The 21,000-nt window shown below is 40.9% G+C and overlaps 1 protein-coding gene across 1 annotated transcript in view; it reads left to right on the top strand.

Moving 5' to 3' along the window:
* The window catches only part of Lrp2 (LDL receptor related protein 2), a 160,974-nt gene that overhangs the window by 90,332 nt on the left and 49,642 nt on the right, over window positions 1-21,000 (top strand). The window contains exons 33-47 of the mRNA XM_031370522.1: window positions 431-574; window positions 3,437-3,546; window positions 4,017-4,194; window positions 6,257-6,470; window positions 7,560-7,799; window positions 9,455-9,643; window positions 11,558-12,478; window positions 12,617-12,782; window positions 13,156-13,314; window positions 14,130-14,419; window positions 15,328-15,531; window positions 16,330-16,572; window positions 16,977-17,102; window positions 18,550-18,672; window positions 20,214-20,345. Of these exons, the coding sequence (XP_031226382.1) occupies window positions 431-574; window positions 3,437-3,546; window positions 4,017-4,194; window positions 6,257-6,470; window positions 7,560-7,799; window positions 9,455-9,643; window positions 11,558-12,478; window positions 12,617-12,782; window positions 13,156-13,314; window positions 14,130-14,419; window positions 15,328-15,531; window positions 16,330-16,572; window positions 16,977-17,102; window positions 18,550-18,672; window positions 20,214-20,345 (3,439 nt within the window). The remainder of the gene's footprint in view (window positions 1-430; window positions 575-3,436; window positions 3,547-4,016; window positions 4,195-6,256; window positions 6,471-7,559; window positions 7,800-9,454; window positions 9,644-11,557; window positions 12,479-12,616; window positions 12,783-13,155; window positions 13,315-14,129; window positions 14,420-15,327; window positions 15,532-16,329; window positions 16,573-16,976; window positions 17,103-18,549; window positions 18,673-20,213; window positions 20,346-21,000) is intronic.

Genomic DNA, 21,000 nt, shown 5'->3' with positions numbered 1-21,000 from the left:
GAAATCCACCTGCCTCTGCCTCCCAAGTGCTGGGATTAAAGGCGTGCGCCACCACTGCCCAGCAACTCAGGACCTTCGGAAGAGCAGTCAGTGCTCTTAACACCAGCAAGGTTAATGGAGCTCCTGGGGACTTTGGCTTAGAATCCTTGTTCCTGGGGCAGATGTTTCTCCAGTACCCTTCTGCTTAAGACTTCTGAGCCACTTTGAGGATGTGCTTTTCATTTTTATTTTTGAGATTCTGTATGGTGAGTTTTTTTTCCTGACATGTCAGGTACTCAACTTTGCTTATTTTTTCCCTGATGAGTGAGGAGCATCAAGAAAACACTGGCAGCCACCTGAGGCTGTCTGGAGAGAAGGGGAGGGCTTCTGTACAGGGGCTGGGCTGTGTCCCTGTCTCAGATCAGATCAGCACCCTTGTTTTTCTTTCCAGGGTGAAATTCACAGAGTGAAGACCGACGGCAGCAACAGGACAGTGTTTGCTCCTCTGTCTCTACTGGGGTCTTCTTTGGGCCTGGCCTTGGACTGGGTATCAAGAAACATGTATTATACCACCCCTAGAAGTCGGTCCATTGAGGTAATGTGTCTGTTACTGTGTAGGTACAAACACTGCTGTAGGATGTACTCTCAGGCATAGTGGCTCCTGGAGCTTTAGGCAGGAGGACTGCTATGATTTCAAGGCCAGCTTGAAATCTACCGAGTGAGATCTTTTCTCAAACCCCACACTAAAAAGTGAACTAAAAAATACCTGCAAAACAAGACTGCAGCAGTATCAGCAGCAACCATCACCACCACCACCACCACCACAAAAAACACCAGCAACTCTCTGGGAAACAAAAACTACCTTAGGAAAATAAACTAATGGAACATCCTATTATTCTATGTTGTTTCTTACAAATTATCAACTCCACTGTGCCCTGTAAAGGATACTAAGAAAGCTAACTAAAATCATAGAAGAAATACTGCATCAGTTATCAACCAAGTTTATAGCTACCTCTCTTCCCAGATAAGAATCACACTATGGCTCCAATATAGTTTTTCTAACAATGCAAGAGAGAATAGAAACTTGATTCTAATTCCTTTCTTCTTTGAGATAAGTGCTCTTTATATCTCAGCTCCCAGAAGAAATTCTAGATGCAGGGTAGGATTGAAATAAGCCCACGTCACCAGTATTAGTTTTCTCCACTCTGGGACAAGAATAACATGTATAGGAATATTAATTCATGCTAGTTCTGAAATTGAGAAGGGTTTTATGGGAGGGATAGCCAGTAAACCTGATCGTTGACATATAGCTGGTCAGTTGATAGCTCTTTGGTTTGTTTGGGGAGAGTCATATTGGTGATGAGGGCAGTGCACAGCAGCTTGGTACAGGCCACTGTGGAACAGTACTTCATAGTTTACAAGTTCACAATGATCTGATGCCTAGTGATTCACAATGACCGAGACATTTACAGTAGGCACAAATGCCAATCTGTGGAATATCTCAAGGCAGATAGAATTGACTGGTGTGATGGGATTGTGAAGGCCCATCTGGTGCAAACCTTTTTATATAAGCAACTGAGGGTCAGAGAAGTCAAGAAATGCTTGGCTTCAATGACAGGAGTGAATGAAGAAACCTGGACCTTTCTAACTCCATTTGACAGTGTCAGAAGATACTTCTCATAACCTGAAGTTCATCAAAACATGACGTGCTTTTGAGAATCACATTGCTAGCCCAGAGGCCCTCATAGAAAAGTGGTGATGAATACATTCTTTCTGTCACTTCGTTCATTGCTTTAAATTTCCCAAAAGCTTTGAGTAGGTGTCCAGCAGCAAGAGGTAAAATGAACAGCCTGAGGGAACCACTGAGCACACATATGTGTGTATCAAGTGATGAGGTCACTTGAACTGCAGAAACCTACCTAGTTTATAATTGATCTTCCAGTGTGGCCTGGTACAGTGGGGGTAATCTAAGGTCAGCATACAGTTCAGCCTGGCCTTGTGTTTACTTTACTTGATATTTTATTCAGTCAGCAGATATTAGTAAATGATTTCTACGGATTGGTAGCCTGCTTGGTACTGGATATTCAAAGATGAGCAAAGCATTTTTTTTTCCTTTTATTCCATCATGGTAAGAACAATAAATGTCAAATGCTATTTAGCAGGGAGGGTCAGCGAAAAGCTTGCTAGTTCCTATTTGAACTGACCCTGGAAGGTGACTAACACCTATTTCTAGAAAAAGCAATCAAGTACAGAAAAGGCAGAGGATAAAAGAACAAAACTAAACTAATACCAAATATGTGTTATGAATGGGGACAGCAATGATAACCTCCAGTCATGAACTGTTTGACATTGGACAAATGACTTCTTGACCTTGCTAAATCACATAGTTCAATAAGTAAAAATGTCATGAGCAAATTATCACTGTATTCAAAATGGGAGATTACCCATCCAAGGATCTGTATTGGTTACTCTCTTAGGTAATATAAATTTAAAGTTCTTCCTGATGAATGCCTAAAAAGCAGGCAGAATGCTTGCTTCTCTGTATTGTTCCAGCATGGGTGAAACACACTTCATTCCATGTTGAAAATAGGACTGGGTGCTGAAGAACCTGCTCTCCACTAGGGGTAGCTACATGCCTAGTCACTGAAAAAATGGGTAGCTTAAAAGTGAAGCCTGCAGGTGGCTGTGTGAAAGAACTTGAGGTTGAATAGAAGAAGCCAAGGAGAAGGGACTTAGTGTGACCCAAGAGGACCATTAGGCCCAGAAAAGATAAGAGATTGTAACGGAATGAGGCAACTTGAAGTGAGAAAAATTACTGTAGTTCAAGCAGGAATTAGAGATGCTAGACTGGGTGCAGAATGAGGGAGAAATGTAGCATCTTACACGCTTTCGTTCAGCATTTGTGTGTGTGTGTGTGTGTGTGTGTGTGTGTGTGGTTGAAGGAGGGAAAGAGAGAGGTAAATGCTAACAGACATAAGCAATCTATCGGATGATAGCAACTTTACAGGCAAACCTTAGGTGTAAAGGAACAGGATAGGTAGTGACTTCATAGGTTTATTCATCAGTTGGGAAGCACTTTGCTGTTAGTGTGGCACATTGAAGCGCTGTTCATGGAGGTCGTAAGAGAATGTCAGATCCCCTGGAACTGGAGTCATAGGCACTTGCCAGCCAAAATGTGGATGCTGAGAACTAGGGTCCACGGGAAGAGCAACCAGTGCTCTCAAACACTGAGCCATCCCCCGATCCTGATTGTGCTTTTAAAATTCTCATTTCAACTGAGACTCCTCCTCCAAGCTCCAGAGAGGAAAGAGGAAGTGGGAGCAGGACAGTACAGTGAGGGATCATGGGTGTTTCGTCCCATCTCAATCCTCGGCATGGTTTAGCTTTAGTTTTGTATCCCACCTGTCTTTGTTTCCATGAAAGAAATTAAACTCTAATAAGTGATTTTGGACTGTAGGTGTTGACACTCCAGGGAGATACGAGGTATGGAAAAACCCTGATTACCAATGATGGCACCCCTCTTGGCGTTGGTTTCCCGATTGGCATCGCTGTTGATCCTGCACGTGGGTAAGTGATATCAAGTGGCAGTATGTTACTGTCTGCACCATCTCTCTCAATTCCCTGGTCTGTCTGTCCTGTTAACATTTCAAACTTTAGGATATGTGACGTTTGAACAAGATATACCCCAGTGAGGAAGAGCCATCACTGAGAAGAGATTCAACATGACTCTGGATCTCATGTTGAAAGTGAAGGATATAAGCTGTTTCTTTCTTTAAGTGCAAGAAAGAATACTTAATGTTCCCTCTGCAGGAATTGTAGGGATTAAACAACACAACCAAGACCTTAAAGGATGAGTAGATGGGAAATTTCACTATCCTGTCTTCAGTACTATTTAAAATGGCATGTAGCGCCCCGCCTCCCCACCCCAACAGAACTACAGAGACAGTGGCAGGACACTGGTTAAATGTTTCCCAACATTGTGTTGTCCTTATTTATTTCCTGGTTCATGAAGCACTCATATTTTTTTATGGTTCTAGGAAACTATATTGGTCAGACCAAGGGACGAACAGTGGGGTTCCTGCCAAGATCGCAAGTGCTAACATGGATGGAACATCTTTAAAAATTCTCTTCACTGGGAACATGGAGCATCTGGAGGTTGTCACCCTGGACATCCAGGAGCAGAAGCTCTACTGGGCAGTCACCAGCACAGGCGTGGTACGAGCAGCTTTAGTTTTCACTGTCTGCAGTGTGAATGGCTGTATGATTCTGAATGTGCCGAGTTCCCGGCTGCATGAACCAGGGCTTTACTATTACTCTTTCTCTTGGCGCTGCTCTCCTTACTGTAGTCTTGTACTCCATTCCCCCAACTATGTGCAACATAGAGTGATGTCATTCTTTTCTTTGAGAACACTCTAGGTTCTCCCGTTGCAGAGTACACACACATACACACACACACACACACACACACACACACACACACACACACACACAGATAGACACAACATTCATACATACACACCACACAGACACACACAGAAACACACACTACGTGACATACAAACACACAGACAATATACATACACACACACACACACACACACACACAGACACAAACACACACTGGGAGACTGAGGAAGCGCCTCAGCTCAGCAGCTAAAGACATGGTTAATACACACAATTTCACATGGTTAATAGACTGAAATTTCCTCGGCCAATAACTTTAAACTCCAAGATAGAGTTCCTTCGTTCTGTAGTGAGTGCACTCTAAGGTTCCATTTGAGACCTGGCTTTTGCTGTTCGCTTATGTAGCTGATCTTGGCAAAGGAAGTGCTCAGGAATAATTAGTGATGAATTAAATTGTTTGTATGTTGAACATATTCTGGACTCTTTCAACAGCAGTGGCTTTTACATTATTGATACTGATGTTAGCCATAATGATCATGCAGTCAAATCACCAGATACTAGTTTTGTTTCTAAGATGCCATTTTAGTTATTAGTAATAACTTTAACAATTACTGTTCTTAGTAATTGTATCATGAGCTACAGTTCTGGGTACCAAACTTAGGGCACTTGCCAACTCTAATGCCAATGTACAACCTCTGCTCTCCTAATACCCACAATGATGGTACCTATAGGCATACCCCCAAACCCAAACAATAAAAATACATTAAACTAGCAACATGTGCATGAACACCTTGCATGCTTCGGTATGTACATAACAATGAGGGGGTTCTTGACACGTGGGGTGGTCTCTGCATACAAGTTAATACTGGCTAGACAGCACTGGTTCGCCCCTCCCTGTTCTTACCCGTGGTGTACTCCTGAACCTGTGAGATCTCTTGTTCCTGTCTAAGAAAAGTAGTTCTCTTTATGTAATCATCAAAGGTCCCTGCTTTTCATCATTGCATTGCCTTATGTCCAGACTTCTTCTACTACCTCCATTCTGAGCCCTCTGGCCATGAGTAACTTGGCTATCATCTCGTTATTGAATTCTTTTTCATGTTTTTATAAAACCACTGTTTTTATAAAACTGCAGTTACCAATGTGATCTTTGCCCAGTTGAGAGCCCTGACCTGAAGGGCAGCTTCAAGGTTTTTCTGCTATAGTCACTGGCAGCCTGGGAGTTCATGATTTTTTTTCTTCTATGCTTTTGGAATGTCTGTCATTTCTGGCACATAAGACTGAGTTTCCTTGTCTATGAGATAGTGAATAATCCAGACCTCACTGTCTCTGCCAGCTGTGTCCAACTGGATTGCTGATGCAAAGAAAGTATAAGGAGACAGGCTTTTGGACCCAAGTTAAACCAGTTACATCCCCCTACACTCCTCCAAAGTAGTCTACTTGATTCTTTCTCAATGGACAAAAGCCATGTTGATTTCATATCATATCATCATGCTTCGCTCCCATCCAGTAGGGCTGTCCTATAATTCTAGGGGACACGTTTCCTATCCTGGTTAAAGAAATCATGGGTAAAGATGTTATGGCAAATGTCTGTCAGCTACTACATGATGGTGCATGCTTAGATATTTCTATACATTCTTAAACATGCTGTGAGTGGGTGGGTGAGATAGTTGGCTCTTTGTAAGACGGAGTCAGCTAATGGGCTTGAACAAGGGTGTTTGCCTGTTCACTGTACTCCTGAAGGACCCATTCCATAATAGGTCTGAGAAATCTGAAGAAAGAGTGCCACAGAAATGCAAGAGAATGTTAATTTAAACATGTTCTCTTATTTCATTCACTATGAATCAGGCAAGTAATGAGAATTCTGATCTTTCAGATTGAAAGAGGAAATGTGGATGGCACAGAGAGGATGATCCTGGTTCACCACCTGGCTCACCCGTGGGGTCTTGCGGTCCACGGCTCCTTTCTTTATTATTCTGATGAACAGTATGAAGTCATTGAAAGAGTTGACAAGTCCTCTGGGAATAACAAAGTAGTCTTCAGAGATAACATTCCATACCTGAGGGGTCTTCGGGTTTACCATCGTCGCAGTGAGTACTTGTCACGTGTAATGCATAGTCACATGTCTGCACTCTCACATCTAGGAGCCTCTTTCCACACTGTAGTTCCTGGTGCATGTTTGCACATATATGCAGAATTAATTGCAATATTTGACAGTTAAGTGTCTGATTCATCTAGCATCTCAAAGGCCAGAATTGGCTTCTGAGTAAACTTACTCCTATTCTTTTTGAGTTTCAGAGACAGGGTTCCTTTCTGTAGCCCTGGCTGTCCTGGAACTCACTCTATAAACCAGGCAGGCCTTGAACTCAGAGAACCACCTGCTGCTGCCTCCCAGTTGCTGGGATTAAAAGTGTGCCCTGCCACTGCTAGATCTTCTCCTAAGTTTTACCTCTGATCCTGCTTTTTTCCTTTATAGTATTCCTCAGATATTATCTGATTTTTATTGTCGAGGTTTCTTATTGTAATAGAACTTCCACGAAGGGTACTTGCTTCTTTTGTTGTATTTACTGATGCACGCCTAAGATAAGGAATTGTCAATGAATTTTGGGACAGAGTTTTTAGTCTTAACAGGAATACTTCCTCCCCACACATACAAATTAACTTCTTTAGCTTATTGATTTAGACTCTTTACTATGAGTAAAACCTTGAACTCATAGAGATCTGCCTGCCTCAGACTCCCAAGCTTTTATATTAGCAATTCATAGTTTTTAAGTCTCTAACCAAAGATAATCAACAATGTTGTTTATTTGCTGTTTATTTTTTCTTGCATGTGATTAAAGTTGTCTTTTAAATATCCTTATCTCATAGATTGAAAGGCAAGGGGGAGCAAAATGCCAGGATATAGATTTCTGTCATCTTTAATCTTTATGTGCTTTTTAGGGAAGGAAACACAACACAACATAACACAACACTGCTCCATCTTCTAACTACCATGTACTGCTTCCTCCCAGTACTATTTAGGTGATCAAACAAATCCCTGTCTTTCAGTATTGATTTTAGCCCGCTGATCTTGTTATTATGTGCTTATTATTTTTATAATATTCAGTTGACTCAATTAAAAAAAGTGAGCTAGCCTGCCAAGCATGTAAGATTACAGACTGATTTTCAAATTCTTTTAGATGCTGCTGACTCTTCCAATGGCTGTAGCAACAACCCAAATGCTTGCCAGCAGATCTGCCTGCCTGTACCAGGTGGAATGTTTTCCTGTGCCTGTGCCAGTGGGTTCAAGCTCAGCCCTGATGGTCGCTCCTGTTCTCCATATAACTCTTTCATAGTCGTTTCCATGCTGCCTGCAGTTAGAGGTTTTAGCTTGGAGTTGTCTGATCACTCAGAGGCCATGGTGCCAGTGGCTGGCCAAGGTAAGGGAACTCGTAAATAAGTAAGGCTTGCTTCCGTTTGGTGCCAGCTCCAGTGTGGTTCGTCACCACCAGTGTGGTTCATCACCTATTCTTCTGGAGGGCAGTCAAACTCAGAGCTGAGCCAAGTCCTACCTCTGGAGTTTGCTCACTTAGAACTCTGGGTCATGGCTAGAGGATTTGTATTCCTAATGGGGCCAGATTTTGCTGGTTTTTGAAAACCACAGGCCTAGGAGGACAGAAAGCGTAGCATGGATTTTTCATGAAGAATTGAAGAATGGTTGTTTAGGGAAACTGTTCTGTTTCCCCAACAAGATGTAGGCATGTTATATAACATAATAAAAGAATCCACAAATATTCTTTTTTTTGGGGGGGAGGATTAAGTCTCACTATGTAGCCCTGTTTGTCCTGAAACCCAGGCTAGCCTTGAATTCAGAGTTCTCACCTGTCTCTGCCTTCCGAGTGTTTGAATTAAAGGCATGTGCCACCACACCTGACTCATTTTTACTGCACTTATGTTTGTGTACTGTGAATCTGTAAATATGTATGTCTTTTGGATAAGCCAAGGTGTGTGGCTAGAACTGAAGAATTTTCTAGCACCATGAGGAATAGGTGAGAATATGATTGCAAGGACACCAGTTTCAGAATATCAAAGGTGGAGCTTAGTGGAATAGAGCTTGCTCTGTGGTAGGTAGCATTAAGGGCCATGAGTTTGCTCCCCAGCATTGCAAGGCCAAGCCAACAAGAAAAAGGAGAAAAACTCAGAAGAAATAAACCTTGAAGTAATATTATGTTCTCGATATGGAATCATCTTAGAGTATCTTGTCAGTAATTTAGCTAAGGTGTTCACAACAGTCACTGCTTTGTAAAGAGGCATTTCCCCCTTTGATTATCTATGACATTTGACTTGGGCCCCAGGAAGAACCTGTTCCCTAAGCGACCATTGACTTTGGTGATCACTGGTGATCCTGCTTGAAGTGATCATACATGATTATCTTGTTTTGTCATTCTTTCACATTTATTACTAATATTCTGCACCTATGGAAATCTCAACACCAGTTGACATGTCAGTGTGGACAGTGGATATCTCACAAGGCCACTTCCCTAGATGAAAAACTGCTTGAAGGGGGAAGGAGAATCAGCCTTCCCCAGGGACGAGCCTCATTAACTGGTCATCCAACACTAAGCCATCAGTGTGTATGAGCAACACTCTGCAGCTTCAGCCCCTTGTATGTATACATGCAATAATAACAAAGGAAAAGACATATAGAAGCACATGAAAATAGAATGAAGCCGGGCGGTGGTGGCGCACGCCTTTAATTCCAGCACTTGGGAGGCAGAGGCAGGCGGATTTCTGAGTTCGAGGCCAGCCTGGTCTACAGAGTGAGTTCCAGGACAGCCAGGACTACACAGAGAAACCCTGTCTTGAAAAAACCAAAAAAAAAAAAAAAAAAAAAAAAAAAAAAAAAAAAAAAAAAAAGAAAATAGAATGAGAACTTAGAAGCAGACAGCAGAGAACAGTAGTGAGGAGCAGGATATTGATAACAAGGGGGGCAAGGTTATACTGGAGCACATTAGTCTGTATCATTAATCAATGTTAATAAAAAGCGGGGAAGGAGGTGTCAGTTCAGTTGGCTGATTTTTCTTAAATGTTCTAGGACGAAATGTTCTGCATGCGGATGTGGATGTTGCCAATGGCTTTATTTACTGGTGTGATTTTAGCAGCTCTGTGAGTTCCTCTAATGGAATTCGTAGAATCAAACCCAACGGGTCTAATTTTACCAACATTGTTACCTATGGCATCGGAGCAAATGGAATCCGGGGTGTGGCAGTGGATTGGGTGGCAGGTATGTGGTCCTGTACCTTTGTTTCCATCTCTGTCATTTGAATTGGTTTTTCTAGATAATCGATAAGATCATTTAAGACTAAGCTACTCACTCACTAAATAAAAAGATGAGGTGTTTTATTTGACAAATTATTTATGGAAGAATCATTTCATTTTCTTCTATTTGTATTCAATCAAGCAGGAAAAATACTAAATTGTGGGTTTGTATTTTCGTCCTAAGGTTGACAGCAGATTTCTAGATTAGAAAGATCTAAAAGTTATGAAGAGGAAAAGCATTCACTTACTTTAATGTCAAGCAATTCTAGTTGCAGATTCTTAATTGCTTCCTCGTTAATGCATAAAAAAATCATTGGGTGTTTCTCTTGGTTACTAATATGCCCGACTCACTATTTCATTGTCTTACTCAGGTTTGAATTACCACTCATTCCTATTGGTGCTTGGAGAACTACTACACTACAAATTTTCCAAATATATTTTTAATCAAAATGGATATCATTGTATATTATTGAGCTTGATAAGTAGACATTACTTAAATGTAAACATGCATTGTAAATAGTAAATCTAGTAACTTAGTGAAATAAGATTTTAATGGATTCCTAATTCCCATCCTGAAGTGTACTGTTTTGGATGGGGTGGTGTGGATAAATAGGTTCAGTATGGTACTGCCAGTAGGACAAATGTAGCCCATTTTCTCTTTCGTACCATTTTACTGTGACACACTTATGGTCATTCATTTGGGGTTATCAGTGGCTGTTGTCATGTCACAATGGCAGAGTTGACTTGAGAGTGAAACCATTTGTTTTGGCTGGATGTGTTGGCTTATGCCTGTAATCTCAGTACTAGGGAGAGAAGAAGGTGGAGTATCAGAAAAAGAGTTAAAGGCATCCTCAGTTACATAGTGAGCTCAACTCAAGCCAGAGACAGGAAACCCCATCTCAACAAACAAACAAACAAACAAACAAAGAGTCAAACCATATACCCTACAAGCCTAAAATATCACCTGGTACTATTTGACAAGCCTGTATTAAAGGAGGCGCATACACAATATCTCCACCAGCATCCCGCCTCGAGTAGAGAGATAATGCACAGAAACATCAGTTACATATTTCATATTGGACTAATTTCTCTGGCTATTTTTTGAGATAGGCTGGGAAATGATACGTGCATAGTATAGTATTGATAGTTCAATAACTGACTTGATATAGATCAGTAATTTAGGATCCAGCATCCTCTATCATCACATGCATTCATTTGATAGTACTTCACTTGATTGGTATGTTATTCTTGAATTTACATTATACTTTAACACAAAAGGTAAGTGGATTTTAGGTTTGGTGGCTATTAGAAAGTCAGTGGATAAAAACATCTACACTAGTTAGGAAGACTTAGAAAAGGTCATGCTAACCTTACATACAAAGAGCATTTGGGGACATGTCTAGCAATCTGAGGTGCTTATGGCTGTCCTCTCTGCTCTTTTAGGCTGTAATTCACTTTATACCATGATAAAGTGTATTTAGGCTCTTTGATAAGAATGTTAAAGACTTATGTTTTAAGTAGAAGAAGAAAGAAATACACCTTTTAGTAGGAAGGGAGTTATACTGCTGGCTGTAAATTCTGATCTGAATAAGAAGGAAGCTGAAGATTTTTTGAGAAAATAAAATTTAAAAAGTATTCCCTTTAATTCCCAAACATAAATGTTTATTTTTATAAGCTTTCATTGAAATTTATTATCTTGAAAATACAATAAATTTGTTTATATTTGGTGGGTCTGTTCCAAGTTTCTCTCTGGGTGTCTTTTAAGAGCTTCCCACACTTGCCAATATTTCTGTGATCATACTTCAACCTTATATATTTTATTATGAAGTTTTTTTCTTCTTGGTTTTTTCATTCATCAGCATCTGTTTTTTCCCTGTAGGAAATCTTTATTTTACTAATGCCTTTGTGTATGAAACACTGATAGAAGTGATACGGATCAATACCACATACCGTCGTGTTCTCCTCAAAGTCTCAGTGGATATGCCCAGGCATATTGTTGTTGACCCCAAGCATAGATATCTCTTCTGGGCCGACTATGGGCAGACGCCAAAGATTGAACGCTCTTTTCTTGACTGTACCAATCGAACTGTACTTGTTTCTGAAGGCATCGTCACCCCTCGGGGCTTGGCGGTGGACCATGACACTGGCTATATTTATTGGGTTGATGATTCCTTAGATATAATTGCCAGGATCCATCGTGATGGAGGCGAATCTCAAGTAGTTCGTTACGGCAGTCGTTACCCAACTCCTTACGGCATCACCGTCTTTGGAGAGTCTATCATTTGGGTGGACAGGAATTTGAAAAAAGTCTTCCAAGCCAGCAAGCAACCAGGGAATACTGACCCACCCATAGTGATAAGAGATAATATCAACTTGCTGCGAGATGTGACCATCTTTGATGAGCGCGTCCAGCCCCTCTCACCAGCAGAGCTTAACAATAACCCTTGTTTGCAGAGCAATGGTGGGTGTTCCCACTTTTGCTTTGCCTTACCTGAGTTGCCTACCCCCAAATGTGGATGTGCTTTTGGGACTCTGGAAGATGATGGCAAGAACTGTGCTACGTCCAGAGAAGATTTCCTCATCTACTCCTTAAATAATTCCTTGAGAAGTTTGCACTTTGACCCTCAAGACCATAGCCTACCTTTCCAAGCGATAACTGTGGAAGGGACAGCCATTGCATTGGACTATGACCGCAGAAATAACAGAATCCTCTTCACACAAAAATTAAACGCTCTCCGTGGCCAGATTTCCTCTGTCAGCCTGTACTCAGGGACCAGCTCTCCAACTGTCCTGCTGTCGAGTAAGTGAACACCACGGTTAGGGTTTACCTTGGCAGTAGATATAAGGAGGGCCGGTCCGCATGCCGAATTGTATTAATGCCCTTTGAGATCCTAATATCTTATCATGAGTGTGTTTCTCTCTACTTGTGTGTGTCCAGATATAGGGGTTATTGATGGCATTGCCTTTGACTGGATAAATAGAAGAATTTATTACAGCGACTTTTCAAATCAGACAATAAATTCCATGGCTGAAGATGGATCTAATCGTGCTGTGATCGCCCGTGTTTCCAAACCAAGAGCTCTTGTATTAGATCCTTGCCGAGGGTACGCCAAGGTCTTCTTGATTTATCTGCTTGTTTGAGGATGGAATGGGACTAGAAATTTCTTTATGTGCATAGAGAATAATAATGATAATGATAATAATAATAATAATAATAATAATAATAATAATAATAATAATAATAAAATAGTGTATAAACTTGCACAGAGACAGAGCTTTTGCTGTCTCTGCTCTGTTCCTGGTCTGACTTAGAGCACCCATTTTGGCAGTGGAGTCTGGAAGACAATGGAATGCTTCTTTTCTTACCTATATATTGATGGTTATTACAATCCATGAATGTTTCCACTGTGAAAAGTAGAAAAGTCTTTAAAAGCTTCTTTGTTGTGAATTAATTATGCCCTCTGTTTGACTAACTAGGTACATGTATTGGACTGACTGGGGTACCAATGCCAAAATTGAGAGAGCCACACTGGGAGGAAACTTCCGGGTCCCCATTGTGAACACCAGCCTGGTTTGGCCCAATGGACTCACTTTGGACCATGAGACTGACCTTCTCTACTGGGCAGATGCTAGCCTGTAGGTATCTCTGAATCATGTGGATGTTAGACATAGAAGGACTTGTTCAATGTGATGATAATCTGATAAACCAGAGAAACAATTGCCTAAATGTAGAGTTTAAAGTTTTAGGAACTATTTTATGCTCTAGCTTGGTAACTGAGAATTTGTCTGTATCCTAAGACATCTACATCTCTGCATCACTAGATGTAACTGTAATTATAATGGAATCAGTCAGTTTCTTTAGGCCTCAGATTTGAATAATGTGTCTGTTGGTTTGGGCTCTCTTTTCAAATCAGTCCTTTTTCTCTGGCATGCTTCTCAGCAAATTTCACTTGGAAACTCCTTTTAAGCACTTGTAACATAATTATGGGATATCTCCAAGTAACTACCTTGTAGTCATCCTGATTGTAGAGTTCAAGAGATGAAATGATTTTGTTCATTACAGTTGTTTGTCTGCATGTTTGTTTCCTTGCAGATTCTGATTTTTTTTCATATTCTCTTTTGAACCATAGCAATGATGCCTTTCTAAGTAAATTCCTCAAAGTAATCAATATCATTAAAGGAAATAAATTCTTTTTCTTTTTATTTTTTTTTTTGCTGTGTTTCACCCCAGGTCCCATGCATTAAGCAAATCCTTTCTTGGATTGTTTCTGCTTCTAGTGGTAGCCTGGTTCTTATGAAATTATATATATAGGCTGTTGTATAAGCAAATAAGACTTACCATCACCAAGAAAGAGACACGTGTCAGGCACTACTTGTCTACACTCCTTGACTAGCCATTATAATTCTTTTTTTTTCCATTCAGCAATTGCTTTTCTTTCTCTTTGCTTCAGGCAGAAAATAGAGCGCAGTACTCTCACGGGCTCGAACAGAGAAGTTGTTGTCAGCACTGCCTTCCATTCTTTTGGCTTGACTGTCTACGGCCAGTACATTTACTGGACAGACTTTTACACCAGAAAAATCTACCGTGCTAACAAGTACGATGGGTCAGACCTGATCACAATGACCACTCGTTTGCCCACTCAGCCTAGTGGCATTTCCACAGTTGTCAAAACCCAGCAGCAGCAGTGTAGCAATCCTTGCGATCAGTTCAATGGAGGCTGCAGCCATATCTGTGCTCCAGGTAAGGGGATGAGCAGGAGATGAAAACAAGTATTTAGTGACAAGGACTGACACAACAATGACAAGGACACTTGGAGAGGAAAGCTGCAAGGGCCTTCAAGAAGAAAAAGAAATTGAAATTCTTGATTTTAGGTTATTTATCAAGTGAACTAAAGGTTATATTTTGAGATGGTTGTTTTGTGGGTTTCTGTTCCATTCTACGTAGGTTGGCTTTGTAAAGGCAGTTTAAGTGGAAGCTTGTGGAAGGGAAAGAGTAAGATGAAAGGTTTGTCTTTCTGACTAGAATAGGAATTCCATTAATGTAAATTTTCTGTTTAGTAGCTATCATCTCTAGTTTGGTATTTTAGGGTGAACTATGAATCCCATTAAGGACAGTTTCATAGGAATATGTACGTTCTGATATTGTGTCTTTGCAAATTCTTCCATGGGAGTCATTGTGTTATAGATGGGCAGTGATTGTTTTTAATGGAAAAAGAGGTCAGAATATAGTTGAAAGGTAGATGGTGTCTTAGTTAGGGTTTTACTGCTGTGAACAGACACCATGACCAAGGCAAGTCTTATAAGGACAGCATGTAATTGGGGCTGGTTTCATTCAGTCCATTATCATCAAAGTGGGACCATGGCAGCATCCAGGAAGGCATGGTACAGGGGGAGCTGAGAGTTCTACATCTTCACCTGAAGGTTGTTAGCAGAATACTCGCTTCCAGAAAGCTAGGATGAGAGTCTTATAACTCACACCCACAGTGACACACCTTATTCCAAAAGGGCCACACCTAATAGTGCCACTGCCTGGGTCGACCATATACAAACCATCACAGTTGGTGTTTCATCTCTAAGATGTCGTAAAGGCCATTCTGGAGGAGTCTAAGAAAGGTTACTATGCTCATGCTTTGCTTCTCTCTGTCCCAGGTCCGAATGGAGCTGAGTGTCAGTGTCCACACGAAGGCAATTGGTATCTGGCCAACGATAACAAGTACTGTGTGGTGGACACAGGTACCCGCTGTAATCAGTTCCAGTTCACCTGCCTTAATGGGCATTGTATCACTCAAGATTGGAAATGTGACAATGACAACGACTGTGGTGATGGCAGTGATGAGCTGCCTACAGTCTGTGGTAAGCTGGACTCAGAGTTGGTGTGTGGAGCTAAGATGTTGTGTAACTGTTTGGCACAAAGCACTGTGTATAGATGGCTTTTCTGTTGGAGCCAAAAACATTCATTCTGATAGCCCAGGCTGTATTTCTGTTTAATCACCTCCATGTAGATGAGTAAAGCCATTAGATTAAAATCCTGGTGTTAACATTTCTAGTCTCTGTAGAGATTGGAAATATTGCTCAGGTAGTTTGTCTATAAAACAATGGTTACTAGAGATCTTTTCTCTTACTGGAGAGCAGGCTGTGGAGCATGACAATATGGCACTAAGGGAACCAGGGGGTTACTGTTATCATTTTATTACGCTGTTCCTGACTGTCCCTGCTCAGTTTTTAATGTCATTGGAGTAAGACACAGTGGGCTTTCAAGGGGCTATGTAGTTGGGTACCTTTTTCTAGTGCTTTTGCATGCTTTTCTGTGTTTGAGATAAACTTGAAAAGTGAGATTATGTACAAATGATGTGACTTTTATCACTCACTTAAAATGCTTTCCTTCTTTAAAAGCACTTTGCATCCAGTCTGACTTTTAGGCATTTCTGTCTCAGAAGCAAGACAAACAGTAACCTTAGGAAGTTAAGATGTTAATGTTACAAATTGTAAATGGTAAGTGGCTTCTCTGAGGATTGTTACAATGTTAATGTCACAAGTTGTAACTGGAACGCATCTTTGCGAGACAAATCGTAACCCTAGAAACATTACAAAGTTAACATTACAAATTGTAACTGGAAGGTGTCTTCTCTCTATGTCCTTTCTTCCTCCTAGCCTTTCACACTTGCCGATCAACAGCCTTCACTTGTGCCAATGGGCGATGTGTGCCATATCACTATCGCTGCGATTACTACAATGACTGCGGGGACAACAGTGACGAGGCAGGATGCCTGTTCAGGAATTGCAACAGCACCACAGAGTTCACTTGCAGCAACGGGAGGTGCATACCTCTCAGTTATGTCTGCAATGGCATAAACAATTGCCATGACAATGATACCTCAGATGAGAAAAACTGCCGTAAGTATATCTTAAGTCCTTCCTTTGGGGTCCGTGGTCCTATATAAGGACACAGGAGATGAAATTTTTCCATAAAAATCTATTGCTTTCTGAAAATAAAAAAACCCTAAGTGTTTGTTATAGTCAATTAAATGACTATAAAAATGTACCTACCTGATATTTGAATTGTTTGCTTAATTTGATGGATCTGAATATATCTGCAACACTAAAAACTCACTTCATGAACATGTTTCTTTGCCACCCCGGAAACAACTTGGTCCTCTCTTTACCACTACTATCATGAACTGTATCTTTCTGCTTATTTAGAACTGATTTGGACCCTTCCCCGGGTCTGTTAACGTTGATGTTGTTTATGGTATATTTGGTAGTTCTGTTTCAAGTGTTATCTGGTTGTCTTTTTAAAGCTCCCCAGACTTGCCGGCCAGATTTCACAAAATGCCAGACTACAAATATTTGTGTTCCCCGTGCTTTCTTGTGTGATGGAGACAATGACTGTGGAGACGGGAGCGACGAGAACCCCATTTACTGTGGTGAGTATGATAAAGCTGCCTCCCCCTCTGTGGTTCCAGAGGAGCGACCAGGCAGCACAGAAACATCCTAGCTTTAATATTGAGTCTGTAAGTAGATGTGGAAGACAGTTGCTTTAAGACATGAATGGAGTGATGGGAGAAGTCTCCTGCTTCAAATATATTTTTCTGGAAACCTGTTAGTATCTAGGCCTTTAACCCTCTATCTGTATTTGTATTATCCAATGTTATTACTTCTGAATATTACGGTCATGATCTTGAGTAGCTTAGTTTTATTGAAACAATTTCCTCCATGAACAGTGGAAGTGAAAAAGGTCCTTTAATAATTTTGAGAATAATTACTATGAAAAGATATATCTTTTAAGAAACTTAACCAATTTCTTGTAGCTGAGTTTCTGATCTCACCTTGAGGAAACCACAGGTTATCACAAAAATTTGCCAGAGCAGTAATCAGGTACAATAATTATAGCAGCCCAAAGAAACAGAATTTGGGTTACAACATCACACAGGGTTGGGCATTTTGGAGTTACTGCTTTCCTAACAAGTGTCTACTGGCAAATCCATCTGGCACTATTATGGCCCAGGCAAGGGGGAGTCCTGTAGAGTAGAATAGCAAGACCCCACTCAGGACAAAACTTCATTCCAATATTTGTGCTGACACATTAGAAGCTAACTTAAAGATCAAAGGTAGTCATCTCTCTCATCTATCCTAACAATTCTGGTTTACAGGGAGTAGGTGAGAATTTTGCTAACTTTTGAGAATTATGATTAACAAATTGTGGTGAGGGACAGAATTGAGAGTAATATTATTTTAGCAGAATTCACATAATTAAAAAGTCAAGTGGGGTGTGGTGGCACACACCTTTAATGGCAACACTTGGGAGGCAGGAGGAGGAGGATCTCAGTGAGTTTGAGGCCAGCCTGATCTTCATAGTAAGTTCCAAAACAGCCAGGGCTAGGAACTTTGTCTTGAATACACAAACACAGTACATAGACAAACAAACAAACAATAAACCAAATAAACAAGAGAAAAATCAAGACTTATTTTATAGACTTTACAGCACAATGTCATTTTTTGATATTTTAAAATCTAATCAGAATCAATAGACTGTTGGGCAGAATCTTACTATTTTGCCTAGGTTGTCCTTGAACTCAGTGTACAGGAATCTTCCTCTCTTGTACTTGTTGAAAAGCTGAGAGTGTTTACCTGGCTGGACCCACTTTGGTATTTTTAGAAAATAGAACTTACACCTTGTACTCAAGGAGTCTTGAATTAAAATTCAGGAGAACTGGCAACTATTTCCCTCTTGTATTTTATGCACCTGCACCCGCATAGAAACTCATAGACAAGGCCTTTTCCTAATGGCAGCAATTAACCAGTTCCAAGGTACCGGCAGATGGGCAACAGATGGGAGTCTGCTTGTGTTTTAATCTTGTGCCTGTCCTCCAGCCTCACACACATGCCGCAGCAATGAGTTCCAGTGCATCTCCCCTCAGAGGTGTATTCCAAACCATTGGTTCTGTGACGGTGAAGCCGACTGTGCGGATAGCTCGGATGAACCTGACACTTGTGGTAAGAGTCAGCAACCACGTGAAGCTTAGGTGCAGTTAGAGCGGCTGGGGACCCTCTCACACTTCAAATGCTGGAGCCACACCTCTGGCTACTTGCTCTCCCTGTCCCTGCTCCCAGAAGGGATTCCAGAAGCGTTCAGTAGGTGCTCATCAATGAGTGGCTAGTGCAGGCACTGTGGGCAGCTGGTGGGAATATGGGGGCTATTAGTTGATGCTGACACATTGAGATGGTGATGCATCCAGCGGATCGTCTGGCTTGCAGCTCAATTCTAGCTGACTCTCAGTTGGAGTTTATATATTTTGTCTGAGCCTATTAAGACGGTAGGAGGATCCAAAAGTGACCGGATTCCTCATATAGGGCTCAGAGCAGGCACACCTTATTTTATTTCTTCTTATACTAACTTCTGGAGTGAGGTGTCCTGACCCTGTTGGGTAGCTGGAGGCCCATGTTCATTATTTGTAATCAAAGCTTGCCTTTTACTGTCACAAATTCTAATATGCATCTATGCAAATTTATTAGAAGTAATTGTAAGCATTTAAAGATATAATTTCTGAATTGTTTTTTAATCCATCAGAAAATCCTTGCTATGTAGTATCTAGAAAAGTATGGTTACAGACCAGTGACTTGTCTGTATAAATGAATGTTGTCACAGATCATCCATGGCTACTTTCCTGCTTTGTGCTAGAATGGCAATACCAAGTAGGCATGACTGACCATGGAGCTACAAGGCCACCTCAGCATTCACTACTGAGTTGAGAAAAGCCTACGCATCCTTATGTACAGACTTCACACTCCTCTTTAATGATGTATAATATTCCTCAGATTGGTATATCATTAAGCATTTTTCTCTTGTATACATTGTATATAAAGCCCTGTCTGGGCTGTTTATTTGCATAGTTTTAGAGTAAAATTTATGCTGGTTTCCATTGAGTTCTATGAAGCTTAATTCTACAGCTGATTGCTAGCAGTTCTTGGCCAAGTTTTGTTTTTTACATTGTATTCCCACCTCAACACTGAGAAATGTGTAGAAAGTAAAAAAGGGTACATAGAGTTTGAAGATCTGCAGAGAGAGGAGATAGTAACTGTTAGGTGAGTTTATTATAACTTTGAAATTAACTCTTATTGTTTAAAACATACAAATAGGAATTTTCAAACCAAAGTCATAGTATAGCAATTAGTGAACTGCATCTCCCCACTGTAATAACCCAAGTAAGTGTCCACATATCTTATAATCTGCACTTTGGTTCACTATTTCTCCCTGAGTCTATATGCTGCTCACTGTCAGCCTTCTCTATGTGTCAGAACGATGTTATACCCCACACTATACTGCTGCACTGTAGACCTCTCTTGTGTTTTTCTACCATTTTCATAAAATCATTTGTAAAATCAGTTCAAAGGTTCTGACAGCGGTAAGGTTTCATGTTTTCCTGATGCCTATGTGAGTAAGCTTCTCATTGACATAAACCATCCTTGAATGTCTTTGTCCGAGACTACAAAGTAGCCATCCCAGTCTTTTCATGAGAGTTCCTCTCTCTTGTCAGGGCATTCTATGAACAGCTGCTCGGCCAGTGAGTTCCACTGTGATAACGGCAGGTGCATCTCAAGCAGTTGGGTCTGTGATGGTGATAATGACTGTGGAGACATGAGTGACGAGGACCAGCGGCATCACTGCGGTAAGTGAAGGCGGTTAATTCCCCTGCAGCTTCACATTCCAGGGAAACTCAGACCTGATTTTCATGGTTGGAGGGCCCAGCTGTCAGCAACTCCTGTTGAATGAATGCACTAATAGAGTGCTACTGTTACTTTCTGCTGTTGGACACCATCGCTTACATTTTACAGTGATGCAAAGTGGCTCAGTGCTCATTCTCATTCACACCTGGCTAATGGGAATTCTGCCTTATGTTTCCAGAGTAGGTGATGGGAACTCAGTTGGTCATTCCTGATAACAGTGTGGCAGCCAGTCACCCTAGGAGCTACGACAGGGTTGGGAGTTGTAGTGTTCATCAGTGAGTTCATTACTGAATACTATTGTTTTTTTTTTTTTCAAACAATGTATTTTGATCATATTCTTTCCCCTCCAACTCTTTCTAGATCCTCCCCATTCCAACCCACTCTTAACTGAGATGCTATTTGTAATGGCTACCATAATGGAGTGTAAGGGGTTATATGCATACTCCATGGCAGGCTCCATGCCCAGAAGTATGGAGCCAATACAAATGAACTCATTGGAATTTTTGTGGGCTTTTGTTTCATATTGCTTTGTTGGGACTTTTTGTTTTAGTCTTTTGTCTACTGACTTTAAATTTTTTAAATTTTTTGTTTCTTGTC

Source organism: Mastomys coucha, unplaced genomic scaffold (assembly GCF_008632895.1).
Source record: "Mastomys coucha isolate ucsf_1 unplaced genomic scaffold, UCSF_Mcou_1 pScaffold15, whole genome shotgun sequence".
Taxonomy (NCBI): Eukaryota; Metazoa; Chordata; class Mammalia; order Rodentia; family Muridae; genus Mastomys; species Mastomys coucha.
The sequence above is the reverse complement of the archived record's forward strand: the minus strand, read 5'-3'. Positions and strand labels throughout refer to the sequence as shown.